At 30.2% G+C, this 20630-nt stretch overlaps 1 protein-coding gene across 1 annotated transcript; it reads right to left on the reverse strand.

Annotated features, from left to right (window-relative positions):
• Positions 1-708: 708 nt before the first annotated feature.
• LOC143047741 (arginine kinase-like) lies at positions 709-15304 on the reverse strand. The gene is made up of 6 exons (XM_076220973.1): positions 15048-15304; positions 12446-12705; positions 11966-12114; positions 9804-9969; positions 7385-7568; positions 709-4741 (listed from the first exon to the last, which is right to left on the reverse strand). The coding sequence occupies exons 1-6, from the start codon at positions 15199-15201 to the stop codon at positions 4590-4592; spliced, it is 1065 nt and encodes a 354-aa protein (XP_076077088.1). The 5' UTR covers positions 15202-15304; the 3' UTR covers positions 709-4589.
• Positions 15305-20630: the final 5326 nt, after the last annotated feature.

Below are 20630 nucleotides of genomic sequence, written 5' to 3' on the forward strand. Positions count from 1 at the left end.
AAAAAAAGAAACATAAATACAAGGCCAAATCATTATGCATGATTTGAAAAGTAACACCAAAGATGTGGCAATATCTATTGATGTCACTACACAATTACAAAATCCTTGGGAGATCCGAGCTTTTTTTGCAACTATCATTATTACCTTCCAAACTGTAGTTTTGACAACACCTTACATATTCGAATTTTACTTTTATTCCCATTTCTGATCAACTCATTATCAAATCCTTTCATCGATGCTTGGAGAATACCGGAAATTAAACAGGTGTTAAGGAGGCTGTTCAGTATAAACACTGAATCATCATAAATATAGAAATCCCATATCTGTATAGCTTGTGTTTCAAATTTTAGCTGTATATCAATCTTAAAAGCATCATGACAATATATTGCTAGTGCAATCCAGTAAGTATTGGTCAAATTCAAGTCATAAGCAGTTAATATAAAGATCTTTTAATTATACTGAACTCTATTATTTCGAGTTTCAGGTTTCACTCTTCTCCCGTTCCCGGAATTCATTATATCAAATGGTTTGCTTAGTAAACCCTTAATTCCCAACATTATTTCACAACCTTGCATATCGAAAAATCTTCTGTTTAAAGGTTTGAAATACATAATATTTTTTAAGACAGACAGCTAGATACCAGAAACATACTATGTATACACATGCCAGAGTCTGAGCTTGATTTGCTATATGATATAAAAACTAAACTGACGAAAAAAGGTCATTTATTCAAAATCATAAAATGCAAAAAATACATTTTGCAAATAAAACATTTGACATAAAAGTTCATATTTAATATGAAATAATAATACATAATTAATACGAAATTACATCAACTAATATCATATCAATTGAATAAATGACAAAGAATAGCAAAGGTGCCCCAATAAATAAACATATATACATATCTACTTCAATAGATAACAAAAGGGAGGTATGAGGGTGGGAATTTTGAACAAATTGTTTGATAAGAATCACAAGTTTACACATCAAATGCTGATGATAAAAGGAAGTGACCATAATGCACTTACACGTGAACTCGTGCTGACCCGCAAGATCATTGACCAATAAGAAAGATGAAATCCAATCATGCATTGGTCATAAGTGAAATTTCTCTGCACGTGGAAACATGTTATCTAATTTCTACAATTTATAGTTTAATTAAGTAGGACACCCTGACCCTTTGACCAGACTAGAGACATCATACATTCAGAGTATTAATAGCTCGCCTTTTGTTTAAGTCGGTTAGTAATAACATAGATGTAATACATCTATGTTAATAAACCAATTAAAACAGAATTATCTTCTCTGCTGTCTTAAATTATTTTATTCCGCTTAATTTTCAATTAGCAAATAAAATTAGTTTTAAGACAGACAGCTAGATACCAGAAACATACTATGTATACACATGCCAGAGTCTGAGCTTGATTTGCTATATGATATAAAAACTAAACTGACGAAAAAAGGTCATTTATTCAAAATCATAAAATGCAAAAAATACATTTTGCAAATAAAACATTTGACATAAAAGTTCATATTTAATATGAAATAATAATACATAATTAATACGAAATTACATCAACTAATATCATATCAATTGAATAAATGACAAAAAATAGCAAAGGTGGGGAGAAAAATCTGCCACCAATCCACTCTTAGGCTGAAAGAGTGGATCCGAAATCCACTCTAAGGCTGAAAGAGTGGACCCCCCACCCGAGGACTCTGGCGACGTGAATACAATTTATATATGACTTGAAAAAATTTACAAGCATAACAGTCACATACATGTTCACCAAACAAATATCATTTTATTATGTAAAACTTTTCCACATTTAGCAGAAATATTAAAACTTCATAATAACATATACCAAGATATTACTTTTCAATTTTCTCTTACTGGTAAAAAATGAACAAAGGTGTAAATTTTATTCCGGTCAGGATCACAGCAATAAAATTACAATAGAATCGTCGTTAAGTATGTTCCAGAATTCATATTTCTTCGTACATCCAGACATTTAAGAATAAAATCCTCTAATAATTTAGTACAAACAACTATTTCATTAATTAATCGAAACTGTATCTTTAATCTAAAAAATTCAAACAAAACTAAAGTACATTTTACGAAGCCCTGGATCCTTTTTAAAACGAAGCTTTGTATCTGACTATTTCTGTATGGAATCATGAGCAAATGATTCTCATACTACACTTGACATTTTTCAATCGAAATTGTATAAATATAAAAAAAGAAGATGTGGTATGATTGCCAATGAGACAGTTCACTACAAGAAACCAAAATGACACAGAAATTAACCACTATAGGTCACCGCACGGCCTTCAACAATGAACAAAGCCCATATCGCATAGTCAGCTTTAAAAGGCCCCAAGATGACCATGTAAAACAATTTAAACGAGAAAACTAACGTCCTTATTCATATAAAAAATGAACGAAAAACAAAATGTAACACATATACCAACGAAACCACTGAACTACAGGCTCCTAACTTGGGACAGGCGCATACATACATAATGTGGCGGTTTGAAGTTCATAGGGAAAAAGTTTTAAATTGAAATAAGCAAATAAGTATCTATTATAAACCTTCTTTTTTTTTAACTCTCAGTTATATTTGTTGTGATCCGAATTGATAGAGACTATAGAAATAATTTTCGTAATACATTTAAAAGGTTTATATTGTATGGTAGTAAATAAAGTTGTAAAATGAAAAATATAATATTGTTTCATATAATTAAACTGTACCTTAATTGCGACGAAAGTTAAAAGATGTAAGTTTAACCGAGAAAATATTTATAGCTTTTGACACATACGTTAAACATTAAACCAAAAATGCCAAACGAAAAGAAAAAAAAAACAATTTAGTAAATAATAACCAGTTCAGTTAAATATAAAACTTTGGTTTGTGATGGATTTACCTCTAAAGACCATAGCATTTAGTACAACAATGGAATAAACCATCAAGTCTTTTTATATATATAATTTGAATAATTAATATGAATTAGATAGGCAACATTAAAAACCATATCATGATTTACGAACAATGCATGTAAACAAACAGGCCATAAAATTAAAACACAATTTAAAGGTAGCCTATCGAATGATCGCATTGACAGTCTGAACAATGTGTAAAGACAGCACCGGCAGGATGACGGCAATAAAGACACAATCGTATGAAATAAAGATCCTAAACGTTTTAGCAGGCAATACTGACCCAAAACAAGATACGGCGAAATTGTGTGAAATAAAGATAATAACCGTTTTGCAGGCAATGCTGACCCATAACAGGACAGTTGTAATTATATGAAATAATAAAATGTTTTGGCAGGCAATGCTGACCCAAAACAAGACAGTTGTAATTATAAGAAATAAAAATCATAAAATGTTTTGGCAGGCAATGCTGACCCAAAACAAGACAGTTGTAATTATTAGAAATAAAAATCATAAAATGTTTTGGCAGGCAATGCTGGCCATCCAAGAACTGCGACAGAAGTCTTTATTTGATTTATTTTCCTTCCTCTAAAACTAAGTGCTGTATTTTAGTTACGAGAGTCCTTGACAATTAACGACATAGTCAACTTTAAAGAGATGATGAAATAACAATAGGTGCTTTGGTCTTTCATTGTAACTTGGGTCCAGTTGTGTATCAAAATGCTGATCGAAGTCGTATTTTGTAAATTTGTAAAACAGTCAGATTAGGCTTCGGTTAGTCATGTTGATACGACTCGCACTTGTGGATCAAAATTCTAATCTCGAAATTAGGTATGTGTGCAAGACCTACATTTCTTTAATATAAAAAAAAAGACTCATCAGTAACGCTCGAATCAAAATAGTTAAAATGGGGAAATAACAACAAGACAAAAGTTTCCAAAAAGGTTTTGCCAACTACTTATGTATGTAACAGTAAGGCTTTACAAAGATATTTCTTTTTTTATGTGTTTTGTTATTTGATTTTGCCATGTGATTTGAGACTTTCAAATTAGATTTTCCTCTAAGTTCAGTATTTTTGTGATTTTACTTTTTTATTAATACTGACACAAAGATATGTCTATTCTTTTAATGTGTGCGATGGAATTGAGGTGTTACTTTGCTATAAAAAAAAAATCAACGGAAATTAACGAAAAAAGAGCGCTTTGTTAGAAAATGTTCAGTTGCTTTGTAAGCGTTCTCTGGTAGATTTTTGCAATATATATTCTGGATATAAAACTTATCACACGTTTATATCGAAAAAATATAGTTTCGAAAATGTCTTTTCGTATGATAATAAAAGAATCAATCTAGTTTGAATTGTAACATATATTCTAACGATATGTACATTATAATTACAAATATGGGAAAATATGTTCCAAGCAACGACAAGGACGGCCCAAAATCCAACAGATTAAAAATATCTAATATTTTGCCGAAATATAAATAGACGAACAATGATATATATTATACCAAAAACGTAATGAAAAGGCACAGCGTTAAACGGAATCTTTAAGAAAGACAAATGCAAAAACAAAAACATTAATGGATAGTTGTCGCCTTATCCGGCTTCTATCAATTCTCCTATTTTTAATCAAACAGACATGTCACATTACTTTTCTTCCAACTGTTGTTCGGTTTTTATTAGTTCTTCTACACCATTGTACATTTCGCAGACAGCTTGGTATTCAGTTAGACCAAGGCGTCGTTTGTTTGATACATCGTAAACAGCTTCAGCACTTTCAGTATGTTCGCCATTCACACCTTAAAAACATACAAACACTCAAGTTCAAAGGATGTCGTAAAAGTGAATGGATGTTTTTGTTATCTCAAAGGTAACAGCGCATGGTAACTTGCTTGTTGATATCGGTATTAAGTGCAAATCTCATATAAAATGGAAATTCAAAACATTTGAACATGCATACAAGAAAAATATCATAACATTTACGATAGACAAAGAAAAATCTTCAGCTTACAAATTACATATTTTACTTATAAATTTGAAATAAAATATTTTGACATTTGAAGGAAAATTAAAAAAAAATAACGATAAGTCCTAACTACAGGAAAATTCAAGGCGGAAAATTTCCCAACACAGTCAAAATTAAAGTCATCAACATATGAAACGAATGGAAAAAACTTTCCTATTCCTAAATTGTTTTAGCAATTTAAACATGTTAAAGATCTTGAAGATGAAAGATAGTGGAAGGTACTTTTTAACACTAAAACTTTATGCGCAATGGATGTTTCGTATGTAGCAGAAACGTGTTATGTCTTTATCTTCAAAATGAATTTAGAACTTTAAAGTTTTAAACCACTTAAAATTACAACTGAATTACCAGAATTTTATCTGGAAATTGTAAAATGCTGGATACGGAAAGGTGGAGGTCAAACTAAATCACCCACTAACTTTAGAGAAATGCGCAAAGAAATTATATGGGGTAATACAAACATAAAAATAAAAAATAAACCATTACAGAAGCAATATAATCTATATTAATGAAATTATTGACGAAAACGGTCAAATCAATGAAAAGACAATACTGCGTAAGTTAGAAATAAAAAAAAACTGGATAGCCGAACTATCAATACTAAAAAAAATCTATTCCAAAATGTTGAATAGATATCCTGAAAACAAATAAATCTGTTAAAACCCGAGTTAGTATTAACAAAACAATAATCAGAATGAAAGAAACAGAAATAAATGTAGCAGATCTTGATAACTAAACCGTCTATCAATATTTTATAAAAAAACAAAATAACTCCAAACATTGGAATTATAAAATGGCAAAGAATATAAGGCGTAAAACCATTACAAATTATACACTCCTTATCATTTACAAGCAAAGAAATATTCACAAACAAACTTAAAGTTTATAAATGGAAATTATTTAGCTATATATTGCCGAACACAGAAAAACTTTTCAAATGGAAAATATCTAATATGTCAGAGTGTGCTTTATGCAAATGCACAGACAATTATCAACATTTTTTATCGATTGTGAATTTTTAAAAGACTTGTGGAATAAAATAACAGAAAAAATGAATATCATAAACTTCTGTAAGAAAATAAACTTAATAGATATAGTCTTTGGATATAGAATAGGAGACTGACATAATAATGACATAAATCTTATGATAACTCTAATAGGTTTCTCAATTTACAAATCATTTTACACGTCGAAACAAAGAACAAAATCAACCGACACATACAACATCTTCAAAAAAGAATTTGAATTATATTTTGAAGTTAACAGATGTGTAAAAAAACGTAAAAGTAATGTAATTCGCAAATTTCAAAAATTCTTTTAAACTGTTAGATTATAAAATATGTAGGCATAATATTCATATATAGTTTCGAAACATAACGTAGAAAATATTTACTCAAGTATCTTTAAAATGAAATACTACAAATGCAAAATAAAAATTGGCACCTCAGCGGCCGTAAAAGAAAAACCCTTAAATTACACATATTCTAAAACTTTAATTCAAAACACAATAAGGTACATATTTGGGGAAAGACAATAAATTCATATTTCGATAATAATAAACATATAATAATCCAAAAGCGAAAAGATTAACACATAAACTATATTATCCTTCAATCATGGCAGGTTACGATTATTTGATCACACTAAAACACATGCACGATTTTTCTAAACGAGCAATATGTGTCAGGTAGATTGTATCCAATAATGAGGATGTAAAAGTAAAGGTCAAATACGGATGAAAATTACGTAATTATAAAGTTGAGTTATGTTGGATAATATTATAATTTAAAATGTATGTTTTACAGACAAATTAAACTTACAAGTACTAACAAAATTTATGATATACTAACGGTTAACGAGGCCGGGATAAGGTACCGGTATTTGATGTATCCACTAACAAATGTGAAAAACTATTAAAAAACATGATTTACCTTTTAAAAAAAAGGAACGTGTTATGTCAAAACCAGGCAAAGCCCTACATAATAACAAACGAGTTATTACTAAAAGCAACAGTCTAATTTATACCATTATTGCTACTTTGTTTCATATTTGATTGTTTTTATAGTGGTTGAGATTATAACATAATGATGACTGTTGTACCCCTATTTTTGACATTTTTATCTATTGTGTCTGTTTCTTTCGTTCACGCATCGTTGTGAATGTAATGGAATTTGATTCTACTGTCATACAAGTGAGAGGTTTAGATTGATATAAAACAAGGCTCAATCTACCATTTTCTACATTAGGAAATGCCTGTACCAAGTCAGGAATATGACAGTTGTTATCCATACGTTTGATGTATTTTAGCTTTTAATTTTGTCATTAGGTTAAGGACTTTTATTTTTGAATTCTGCTCCCAGTTCAGTTTTTTTTTGTGATTTTACTTTTTATCTGGAATTATAAAATTGTTTCATACCTCTAAGTTGCAGATTGTGTCTGTCACATATATCATTTAATATTTCTTGACATCTTTCTAATTCTGGCATTTTGAGATGAACACTGGCTCTCAAACATGTTCCAAGGTTTGAAGGACAATTTGAAAGAAAACCTCTTTTATCATCATAAGCAAATTCAACTTTCATTTCAACTTGTTGTAAAGCCTGTAATTACAAGACTTAGTATAGTATAACATGATTTTGATTCATAGAAACATTTACAATTTTCACCAATAAATTATATTTTCAATTATTGTTAAAATATAAAATGCAACGTATCATAATCAATTTAAATAGTTTGATTAGGCATATACCATATGTTATTTATTCGAAAGGGTAAATGCATAGATTAGTTTGTGTGAATTCGCAAGGCGGGCGACTTTTACCCTCTCTAAGGATCTTGCCTTGTGAACAATTATTTCAATATTCATCTCAGGGTCTATAATTCATATGCCACTGTTCGTTTGCTAATTGTTAGAGTGCAATCTCATATAACGATTTTTCAAAATTGTAATGTTATTCGATTGGAGAAGCTTGTTTTATTCCAAAGGCTCATTCAAATAAAAGACGCACAATTTGTCGTCCTTTTTTTTCTTTTTTTTTTCTTAAAGTTTATTAATATTTCATTTTAATCAATTTTGTCGGTATTCGTATTTTCATCTACTAAAAAGGAAGGGTTATTTATCAAGACTTCGAAATACATCGCTAAAGATTTCTATAGCACACTATACACTCTTCCATTACAATAATGTGCCTTTATTTTATGTCAATACATGCATTATTGCTAGTCTTGACTGTTATTTACCCAACAATTACATAAAGAAAATTGGTTCCAGGTCAGAACCACTAATATATAAAAACGTTTTATGTGCAAAGGAGTGAAACTATTTTATATTCGTCGTTCTGTAATACATAGTTCTTCGCAGTGTCAGAAGTAAATTATTTACGAAAGCATATAAACAATTATTTTTTTACCATGGTTTTGCTTTTTATCATGATTTTTTTGTTGAATAACTAGCCCACCATGTTATTGCTTAATATATGTTCTCAAAATTACTTTCAATAATAACATTTCGCTTATGTCCTCTCAATACCATGTCAACTGATAATGTAAAAGTTCAATTTTAAACTTATATTGCCGTTATAGTGCTTAAAACATGTTGTTTTGATAAGCTTTATAAGATACAAATGACATGATATTCAATCTAAAAATAAATTGTAATACCTAAACATTATTTAATTTATCGCACTCTCTTAAACCCTCGCTTTGTAATAAAATTAACGGTACCAATTTTCTTGCACCAGATGCGCATTTCGACAATACATGTCTCTTCAGTGATGCTCGTGGCCAAAATATTTGAAATCCAAAGCTTATATAAAAGATGAAGAGCTATAATCCAAAAGATCCAAAAAGTATAGCCAAATATGTGAAAGGAATCAGAGCTTTGCATGAGGGAGATACATTCCTTAATTTATAATAATTTCTAATATTTTGTAAGATGTTTGACAAATTTTCTTTGAAAATGCATAGCATCAATGAACACACATATTTCTAAACGAAATAACTGATAACATTTCATGCTAGCGTGAACAACAAATATTGCATACACGTTTATTATTCGGATCTTTCTACAAAGGCATGGCATAATTGATGTTAGACGTTAAGAATGCATCAATCATTTATCATACCATTAAAGGGTCACTAGTTACGAGGTATCTAAAAATCTAAATTATGATTTTTTTTTGTTCAATCATTAATGAAAGTGAAATAGTGAAATAATAATTCACTTTTAGCAGCTAAATTGGTTCAATATATTCAAATTAAGCTAATAAAAGTTGATAACGAATTATTCACTTGCAAGTGAATAACTCGACCTCATTAAATCTGTATCCATGTAAACTCCAATTTGACCCCGTAGAAAGAGGTAGAATAACGCATGCATTGTCCGTGTACGGTTATCAAAAGAAAAAGAATGTCAGTATTGAAAGTGAAACAAAGGTAAATAATTTGATTGACTGATTCGATCCACAAAAAAATCATTCTTATTTAGAAAAAAACGACGTTAACATACATTTTTAATCTATATTACAAAATTTAGTAGACCTATAAAAATCCAACGGCACGAGTTGCTTAATCTTTTTTATTTTTATCTATGTTTATGTTTACGTCGCTCATATCGTCATAGAAAGGTCAACTCGAAATTTAATTAGATGGCGTCATTGCTAAAATTCACATGAAACGAAGCTAAATCTTATTGAGACCCTGGCCTGTAAATTGTTTATTCTATACTTTTGATGGTTTGGGAAAATGTTTTAGATTGTTATAAATAAAATATTAGAATTCAATCTAATTGGTGAACATGTATTTGACAGCTAGTGCCCCTTTAAGATAGAACTTACAAAGATTAACCTTTTATATACAGAAGATAGGTCACTTCCTTTTTCCATTGAAATAAATCGCAGATGATCACCTTCGTTTACCCATACAATGAAAGTTTTTTTGTTATTCAAATATACACCTCGACCTACTGGCCATCCGTCATATCCTCCAGCATCTCTAAGTGTACTACAAATTTTAAAAAAAAAGTCACGTGAATATTATGGATATTAAGATTACACGATCAATATGTTTTTCTAGTCCGACAGCACATGTAAGTATCTAGCTTAGATTATCCAATTGCTGATTGTTTAGCCCTTTTAGAACTCATGATACTCCCTCAGCGTTTGTTTTAGAATAATTGAAGTGTATCTTAAAAGCATTATGTTTGCACGTTCAACATTTATTGTATTCAAAGTTTTCTTTTTCTTTATACAATCTTTATTTTTTAGTTAATTTGTTTACATAAATATTTTGTAAAATTACTACAATGTAAAGGGATAATTTGAAATTTTCATACATTGTTTATTATATCTTCAAATTCAATCATGACAATTTCAGATACCTTCCCCAGAGCAAACAGCTAAAAGCAATGATATAGACTTTATTTTGAATGTTTTTGACTGAACTCCTTTTTTAAGGAAAAAAATCTTTACATGCAATTCATTAAGGCACCAGCATATGGAATATATGTGTCTCAATTGATACATTACTCTAAAGCTAGCTCAAAGTACGTTGATTTTGTTGAACGAGGAGTACTGCTTTCTCAAAAGTTGCTAAGACAGGGCTATGAACCATCATATAAAGGTCATCACTCAAGAAATTTTACGGTCGCCATCATGAGCTGATTGGCCGTTATGACAAAAGTAACTGATATTCTTCCTCAGTCATAAGAACCTTCCATCATTACCGAACTGAACAAAGAAATAACACGACCGGTGCCATATACGTTGCAGGAAATGCTTACCCTTCCGGAGTACTTGATTTCACTTCCGGTTTTTAGTGGAGTTCGTTTTGTTTCTTAATTATTATTTATAACTGTTGATGTAAAATGTCTTTGGTTTTGTGAGTCTTTGTTTACTCCTTGGTTTTGATTGTTATTGTCTTTGTATTGAAAGTAAAAAAAATGTCTCTGCATTCCGGCTATGAAAATAAAAAAAATGATAATAATAGTTATGAAAAGTACCAGGATTATAATTCAATACGCCAGACGTGCGTTTCGTCTAGACGAGACTCACCAGTGACGCTCAGATCAATATATAATCTTTACTATAAACCTTGATTTAGTTCACTTTAATTGTACAACTTATTGTCCTTATTGATAATCATTGGAATTGGACAATTTTGGTGAAAGCAAATACTAGGAATATATATAATTATCAACTAAATTACCGACCTTTAAAGATAATTGAAAAAGGGGAAGTCACTAAAGATTGACAGAATCAAATGTTAGATTTTATCGATCAACGAACTATTGATAATAAACTGTCATATTCCTTACTACGTTTGGGTATTTTCCGAATAAATATATACCTTTGAAGTAGTATACTATATCTATTTTTCTAAATAGTAACTATTAGTTCGGTTTCATTATCCAGAAGAATTAGATGAATGCTGAAAAAAAACTTCGTTCACTAAAAGGTATGGGATTTGTTCATTGTAGAAGGACGTATGGTGACCTGTAACTGTTAATTTCTGTTTATTCAGTCTTTTATGGAGTGTTGTCTCATTAACAATTATACCTGATCTTCTTTTTCATATTTGAGTCGTTCAGAATTCAACAACAAAACTACTAGTTAGTGGTGAATAAGAAAAAACACTATGTATTACGGAAAGCATGGTCTTTCTTTTGACGACTAATAGCAATTTAAATAATAGGTCATTTTTAAGTTCAATTAATGAATTGAATTGAAAATTACACTTACAACACTGCATCTAAGGAATAGCAGATATTTGTGTGTAGCTATACACAGATATCATCGTTGTAGATGCTACTAATCAAGTCTCGTCCGGTAATTTGTCTATTAGCGGACAATATGTAAAATTAAACGATTGTAATATAACGTGAGTATTGGTTACGCTTGCAGTTGTTTAAAATCGTCAATTGGCTAATTACGTCAACCAATCAAAAGCTATATGATATTTCATAGCGAATTCCGATTAAAAAAATCTTTTCTCTACTTACTGATTGTCATCTCTGAACATAATGTGATCGTCCACAAGTTGTTGATATTCATTTCTTGACATTGATTCAAGTGAATGGTATGCACCTTTTAAGTCTCCTTCAAGTGTATTCAATGCTTTTACTATAATTTCTTCCATTTCTTTTCTTTGCTAGAAATAATTTTTGAACAAAATGTTTACTCAAAACATGAAATAAGGGTGTGCTTTGTTTCGACCGTTTCTGTCAAAATGTACTACTTATTTTACTGTTGAAGATTGCTGGACATTGTTTCTGTGTATGTCATTATTGGTCACATTTCGAAGAATGATTCAAATAAGGGAATGGACATTTTGTAACATTTCGTATAAATATGTGTCACTAATGTTATACTGTTGAATAATTTCAGAAGTCCTCATGGATTTAAAATATCAAAATATTAGTCACAATTCAATGTGTATTGTGTGTTCTTAAAAACTTCAAAACAACAAGTTTTATAATTACCACATTTGTTAATATAGGTGGAAATGAAAATCCCTTATGACAACGCCCTATCCGAACACGAGTTGATATGATATAATTTTCTGCCTCGTCGAGCTTCCTAAAGTTAAGTTTGGCCACGTCGCCATAATCACATTTAGGGTGGTTGACTTCCTTCACTCTGTGATAATCGCATATGATTGGATCAAGGAGATCTTTAAACACTTTATAACTTTCGGGATCACATGCGTATACTCCAACTTTGCTGTCCAGGTTTTTACAACCTAAAACGAAACATTGATACAAATTAAAATCACAAAAATACTGAACTCTGGTGAAATTCAAAAAAGAAAGTTTCTTGTCAAATGGCAAAGTCAAAAGATCATACACATCAATCAAACGGATAAAAACTGTCATAATTCTGACTCGATAGAGGCATTTTCTTATGTAGAGAACAGTGGATTAAACCTGGTTTTATAGCTAGCTAAACCTCTCACTTATATGTTATTTTTTTGTTGTGGATTCTTCACCGTTTCCATTAACTGTTAGTATATACAATTAGGTGTCAAATTACTGTTTTGTATTGAGAGACAACTGATACAGCAAGTATATGCAGCCCGAAATTTTTTTATTTCCCTTTAGTTGATTTTCAGATTATAATTTTAGAAAATTGGTGGAGAAATATAGTAGTTTGTTTGATACTTTTATATATATTTTGTATTGTTGATGTTTTTATTATCTGCATATGTCAAGAAATACATAACGATTACTTCACATCTGTTATTTGTTTTAGTCAGGATGTAATGGACGAAGATGCAATACAAAAAATAATGTGGTACTTCCTTGAGAAGTATATCAAATGCGGTCTGCGTCCTTGATCAATATATCAATATATTCTCTATGTCGATATAACCCCGTATCAAATTCTTTAAAAGGCTATAAATTTATAATATGATAAACTTCAAACAGAAATATTTTGCAAAAAATTCGGAAGAGTGGGTTCATTTTATTACAAAATTTTATATTCGAACAACAGCCATTCAATAAATAGCGTTCAAGTAGACAAAATTTCAGAACTAAATTGATTCTTTGGGTGTGATTAACTTTTATCTGTGTTAACGAAAACCTGCACATTTTGGCAAACATTTATATAATTGTATTTGATTTGAAAACGAATAATTCGTATTTAGTAAATCTATTTATCAGGGAAATGGATGTCGATTTTATTGGCTATTGCGATTAAATGCACAAACAAACAATTAACTCATGAGTACTTCAACAAACTGTTACGCGCACTTCTAGGAACATGAACACACTGTTGAGTGCAACTCTATGTAAGTAAATCTCTAGAATACGTGTGACAAACTCATTTATGACCGGAATGGCCCTTCGTATATATCTTACGCTTGAAAACGTCAATACAAAGTCAACAAGCGAAGTTGTAGCATATACGTTTAATTATCGGAATTGAATAGTTCTATTTGTAGGGTTCCATGCTTCGGTCAATGCTGTTAGCATCGCAATAAAAATAGAAAAGGAAACATTAATGTTATCGTTCATTCTATAAAAATTGTAAATGCTTCATATCGTCACAGTTGAAAGGTTACTTTACAGGGCAGATATAAAATTGTCGGTATGAATTAACCTATTTTTCTATCATTAAAAAGTAGACCGCATGAATAAGTTTTACAAATATCAAAAATGTTATCACATTATTTTATCGATTGCGTTAAACATGTTTAATAATCCATGAATAGTGTAGCACTGAGATCAACCCTAGTTTTTGGTGGGGTTCGTGTTGTTTATTCTATGGTTTTCTATGTTGTGTCATGTTTACTATTGTTTTTCTGTTTGTCTTTTTCATTTTTAGCCATGGCGTTGTCAGTTTGTTTTAGATTTATGAGTTCGACTGTCCCTTAGATATCTTTCGTCCCTCTTTTAAAGGTCAGTGGTTTTTTTTTTATTAATTATTGAATGAATGATCTTTTTCTCATAAACTAGTATATAGCTACACAATCAATATTTGTTCAAACATGATACAATTGTTTTGGCATGAGTGAAAGAAAATACACAGTTTAATAGAATTGCATTTTTTCTAACCAGGAGGGCAGACTTTCACTTATATACATATTATAAATTGTAATACTATTCCTAGTTCAACAATATTATGAGTATATCTAAATTTTATAACGTTAGCAATTCTATTTTTTACAATAATGTTCTAAATACTTTTCTATGATGAGTTGGTGATCATACCGCATTGCCTTGTTTGTATATTATTTGATCGTATCATTGAACATATTAAAATAATTTAAATCTATTTTAAGATATTTCCATGAGTCTATAGCAGAATGATTCAATTGCATTGATAACATTAAAAATCAATATAAAATGTATTGAAGTCAAAACGCTCGTGATGTAATACTTTTAATTCAATGAAGCGTTTTATGTTTCCTTTTTTTTCTTATTACATTTCTTATAATTTATAGCAATTTCCTTTAAATTTTTGAAATTTCTGTTTTTTTCAGTCTGTTTCAAATATTAATTATGTATCATCTTTGATGGGTTATTTTTTTTTTTTTTTTTTTTCGACAAAAACAGTTGCAGTATATATTTACTTGCCTACCTGAACGTATGACATCAGCTAACGTTGTTCCATATTTCGTCGAACGCTTCTTTAAATTTATGTATTTCTCTTCAGATAAATGTTTCTTTAACAGAGAATTGCTTGTATGTGTACTTATGCTTCTCCATAGGTCTTCTAAATCATTGCACTCCATTTTTAGATTGATATTTACAAATGCCAATACTGAAACGTAATCAACTGTTTTATGATTTAAGATATTATTTACCTTTATATATGAAAGACTTTTTAAAAATGAATCGCACTATTTACGTTGCGTAAAACATTTATGGGCTACGCTACGGAGAACTGCGTAGTTATTCGTATATTAAGATTATTTACATTGGATGTAGTATCATTTTTTTTTTATATGGCAGCGTTTTGGTGATGAAGATAGAAACACATAATATTAATGAATTTATAATATATAATAATTGATAATACGAAATTGAACTATGGTTTCCAGTACTAAATTGCCAGGTTATTAAGTGTTATATCTTTTTCCCTAAAATGTCAGACTTGTAAGGATGTTTTTCTTTGTGCCTGTAAATAAACAATACTTTGAGCTTGCATTTCGAAAGTCTTGTTCAACCAGATTGAAGAAAGTTGAGTCTTTATCATGAAAGTGGCTTCATGTCGCTTCACAATAAGTAGCAAAATGAAAAACAAACTATTAATGCACAAATCCTAATAAATAAATTGTTGTCAAATTTACCTGACACAAAATATTTGTAATCTACCATTTTGACATGTTATCTATTGATATATTACCAATTCATTCGTATTTCTATATTTAGAAGCTTATTTCTTATGAATTAAGTTGAAACTATATGTTTAATTGTGCATTAGAAATTACATGAAAACAACAACAAAAATCTAATTAAGTTCTAAGCATGATTTTACTGAGTTGTGAAATAAAGGTATGTGGAAATACCTGTTAATGTGCACTATATACTTACTATTCTTAAAGGGATTTGTGTTGCTCAGTCATTAGTTTATTATGTTGTGTTTTGTGAATTGTTGATTGCCTATTCTACTTTACTGTACTGTAGTTGAAGAGTTGCCACCATCAATATTGATTTGACGGTCGCAAATCTCCGTTTTACTGTCTCCGCTACGCGTCGCCAATAAAATTGCATTTGCGACCGTCAAATCTACTATTTGAATGGATTTATGATTAGCATCAATGGCGGAGAAAGTTTAGGACAAGAACATTTTATGTTGAAAACAAAACTAGAATATGAACAAGAAAGGCATGCTGAGGCCAATTTGTATCATGCAAGTTATCTTGGTAACAGTAAAAAGGCAACAGTAGTATACCGCTGTTCAAAAGTCATAAAACGATTGAGAGAAAACACATCCTAGATTTAAACTTAAACCGAGGGAAACACATCAACTATAAGAGAAAAACAACGAAACAAAAGAAACACTGAAGAGGAACCAAAACCAAACGACAATGCAACACATCTAGAAACAAACTATTAGATAGAAACTACCATATTCCAGACTTAAGGGCATACGATACAGTTACAGGGGAGGTAATGACGTTGCTAACGTAAAATGTTATTTTCGCGACGTCAAACTATGACATATCGGGAAAAGATGCATTTTTCGACTGATTTTAATCATTCAAACTGATTTAATTTGAAAACGAGTGCATGGACCCCTATTTTTTAAAACGGCAATTTGTTTCATTTGGCAAGGAGATTATGTGACCCAAATTTTATAAAACTGTAAATAGAGGATTTTTTTTAATTTTGATAAACATGCAGCAAAAAATTACGTTTTTTCCTCTTATCATGAACATTTGCTAAATATGAGTTATTTCTGAATAAAAATTGCATAATTTTTAATGATACTTATAAAATACAGAAATTACAGATTATTGAACAAAAAAACCATTTGTGTTTATCTTTTAAAACAAAAAAGTTATGTCTTTCTTTCGAAAAAGAAAATACGGACACAAATCTGAATTTTGAGCAAATATACAAAATTTCGACCTCATTTTACTCAAAAAGTAGCACATGAAGGTATATTTTTTATTACATATTTGATTTAATCAGGTAAAAAAATAGCCTATATGCAAATTTTCATCAACTTGTAAATACAGGTTCGAAACTGTATCGTATGCCCTTAATAGACCACAGAAAGCCATGTCACACATTAATCTGACTTCGATTCAACAAGGTTTCGACCCAACTACTAACTTCCTAGTGTACACATGCACAAAATACCAATTTTTTAGGTTTCTTTTTTTTTCGAAATAACATTTTCGGAACATTTGATGAAATAACAAGACGTTGTACAAGTATACAATTGTTTCACAATGCATTATATTGCCTGCTTGATAATTCATAATTTGTGGCCCTTATTCTTTACATATAAATTTATTCTGCAATCGACCATTTATAATATACGGATACAATTGTACAGATTCACTACATCGATACGGACACAATCCGCATGTATCATATTTCGTTTGCGAAGTCAGCATATTTATTTAGCTTTGCATATATAACTGCAAATTAACAGTAGTAAAACAACTGTTTTGTTGCTTGATTTTTCTCAGATACGTCATAAGTACCATGCAAAGCATATTACAACAATATTTTATTGCAAAAGTCGTGCAAGTTCGCTAAACGAAATTGTTCTGACGTCGTGCTGGTGATTAGAAAAACGGTCCAGGTTCTGTGCTCCTATGTCCTGGTTCTGTGCCTTTATATTTTAGTCAAAAGTGGCAAATATTCAAGATCATTGATGCTTAACTGTAATTGACTAATTAGCTGTTATTTGATTTTTTATTATTTATAATAATAAAATTATTGAGAATCTGTTTACAACAATTATGAACAAAATAACCCGTATTTTTTTAATTGACTGTTTTATATTTTCTCATTTAAAATGATATAAAAAACCGTTATTGATATCGGTTATCAATATATATTAATGAACTGAACAAAACATACAATACAAACAAAGTTGATCAAGGCAAACACTCAGATTCAGGTCAGTCTGAACACTTCTTAGATGAGTTTAGATAATGAATTCAGTGTAATCTAAGCATCCTGAATATTGTTTTTCTGGCATTTGTACGATACTGTATATACGTTTTTTTTTTGTAACAACAAAAAACTCAGATCAGCCTTGAATCTGCGCGTTAGAATCATGTGGTTTCAGCAGCTAAAATCAGATGTCTTTGTAAACAATTTAGTGCTGAATAAAACAATGACTAGTCTATAATATTGTGTTTTTACGTGTTTTCATTTGGGGAGAGGGAGGTCACAGTGAAATTATTAAGCTTGAATTAGTTTAAAAATTCTAAAATTGAAGTATTTTAAAGTTTTTTTTTCAACTTGATTTTTTTGTCTAACTTATGTTAGCTATTTCGAAAGTTAAATAGAACACTTAAACAATATTTCACTATTCTATGGAAGGCCGGACTAGAATTTGTCAGAGAATGAAGACGAGATAACCTAGATAACACTAACAGAAATAAGATTTTTTAAGTTTTGCATTTTATAATTCCAAATGAATGTATACGTAATGTTTATCGGTTAAAACCCAAAAACGAAAATCTAGGCGATAGCAATACACCGGAATACCCTCCCTGTTATAAGCTGTAACAATACAAATCTATACACTTAACACAACTAATTTGAAATAATTTGCTATCAACCCGTATCGCTTTAAGCTAACTTGTGTCGAGGGGCGGCGTGAGCTACATATATCGACTTGGCGTCCGTAATAACAAAAAGGTGTACTCTGAAATTACTTGATTAAATATTACCAAATGATTTTTCAAGAGTGAATCTAGGAAAGACAATGCATGACTACTGTTTGTTAAAATGTATTTGAGTTTTTAAATTAAAATTAAGTTAAAATAACGTGGCTAACTATACGGAGACTCGCATTATCCGATAAATCGATAATGACTTATAGTAGTCTCAGTTTATATATGATAGACCTATTGTTGACCTTCTGCTGTTGTCTGTTCTAAGGTCGGGTTGTTGTCTCTTTGATACATTCCCCATTTCCATTCTTAATTTTATATGAATATAATTATGAAAGACAGCAGGGTCACCAGGGTTTGAATTCCCTGTCATCTAAAGTTAATAGCTCTAGAAGTCGACAGATAATCATGACATTAAAAAAAAAGTCCCTCTTGTTTTCGAAGTTTTTGTAGTTTTGCTTTGCTTAAAAAAACTGACACACACATACATATAGTATTGTTGATTTTATTAACTAATGTTAAATGTATACATGGGTAACACCGGTTACTAGGATAACAATCCTATCACGTATGAATTGGGTAAAATAAATCAGACAAAAAAGTTGGAAATATGAAAATTTACATGCGATGAGTGCAACAGCATACCGACAATAAGCATGGCTCACCAGGGTTGAAGCTTAAAAGTAAATCAAACTCCATGAAAATTTGATTTAAATATAAAAAAAAGAAGATGTGCTTATGATTGCCAATGAATTAACTCTCCGCAAGAGACCAAAATGACACAGAAGTTAACAACTATAGGTCTCCTTTGTTCTGTTCTTTCCAACAAATTTATTGAGATTGTGTTGAGAATTTAACCTTTACGACAAGAAGAAAACTATGTAGAATTTAATGCGAAGAAGTTTTTAAAGTCTTTAGACAAAACAAACTATCATTTTTTTTTATCCTATGTAAACTTCCATGCAATCTCCACCCCTTCCAATTGCCTATATAATGTCTGATTTATACATATGAAATACCTGCTGTGAGCACAAGATTCACTGCACACTTTTAAAGTTCTGCTTTATCAAACATTTAAATATGAACTTTTTGCCCGGTGCGATTGAGATTTTTATCTAAGAGAACTTGGTTTATCTACCGGTATTAGTTGAAAATGCGGTTCAGTAGCTGCGAGTATGCGTTGTTCAATAATTTGTGTCTTAATGTTATTATTTTATGTGATAAATTGTTGTGTTGTTACACCACTGTACCAATGAATGAGGAAATGAGGAGGGTTGGTTGGATAGAGTTACGAGGGGTGTGTGGAACGCATATTTAACTGAAATAAACCAGTCAAACCTTAACGTCAATATAAGACCCCCACTTGTCGCTTTACTTTAAGCACCTTTTAAAACTGTTTAAGTTAACATGTCATGTAAAGAATCGTCAATTCAAGGGCATTTTAAATCTTAAATAAAACTACTCTTATAAGATATATTTTCATCTGATATTGGACGGAAGATGTTGCCCATTTGTTATAATAATCTTTGATTCGTAAGCAATATAACTTATAGAATACAAGTTACGATTATTTAAAAAAAAAAAAAAGCTTATAAAACAGCCAAATGGATGCACAAAAGTAAAAATAGGAGTCACAGATTCGATTGAATACAACTATCAGCCAAATTTTTATTGATTTTGTAACATTTGTTTCAAATATGACAAACTTTTTACCCAAAATCACCAGCACCGTATCAGGACCCACCAGCACAATGTCAGGACCTACCAGCACAGTATCAGGATATAAAAATACTGAAAAAATGCAAAATTTTATTAAATTGCACTTGGTTTTTCACAAAATAATTTTGTCTTTTGGA

The sequence above is a fragment of the Mytilus galloprovincialis genome, chromosome 10 (genome assembly GCF_965363235.1).
Source record: "Mytilus galloprovincialis chromosome 10, xbMytGall1.hap1.1, whole genome shotgun sequence".
NCBI classification, from domain to species: domain Eukaryota; kingdom Metazoa; phylum Mollusca; class Bivalvia; order Mytilida; family Mytilidae; genus Mytilus; species Mytilus galloprovincialis.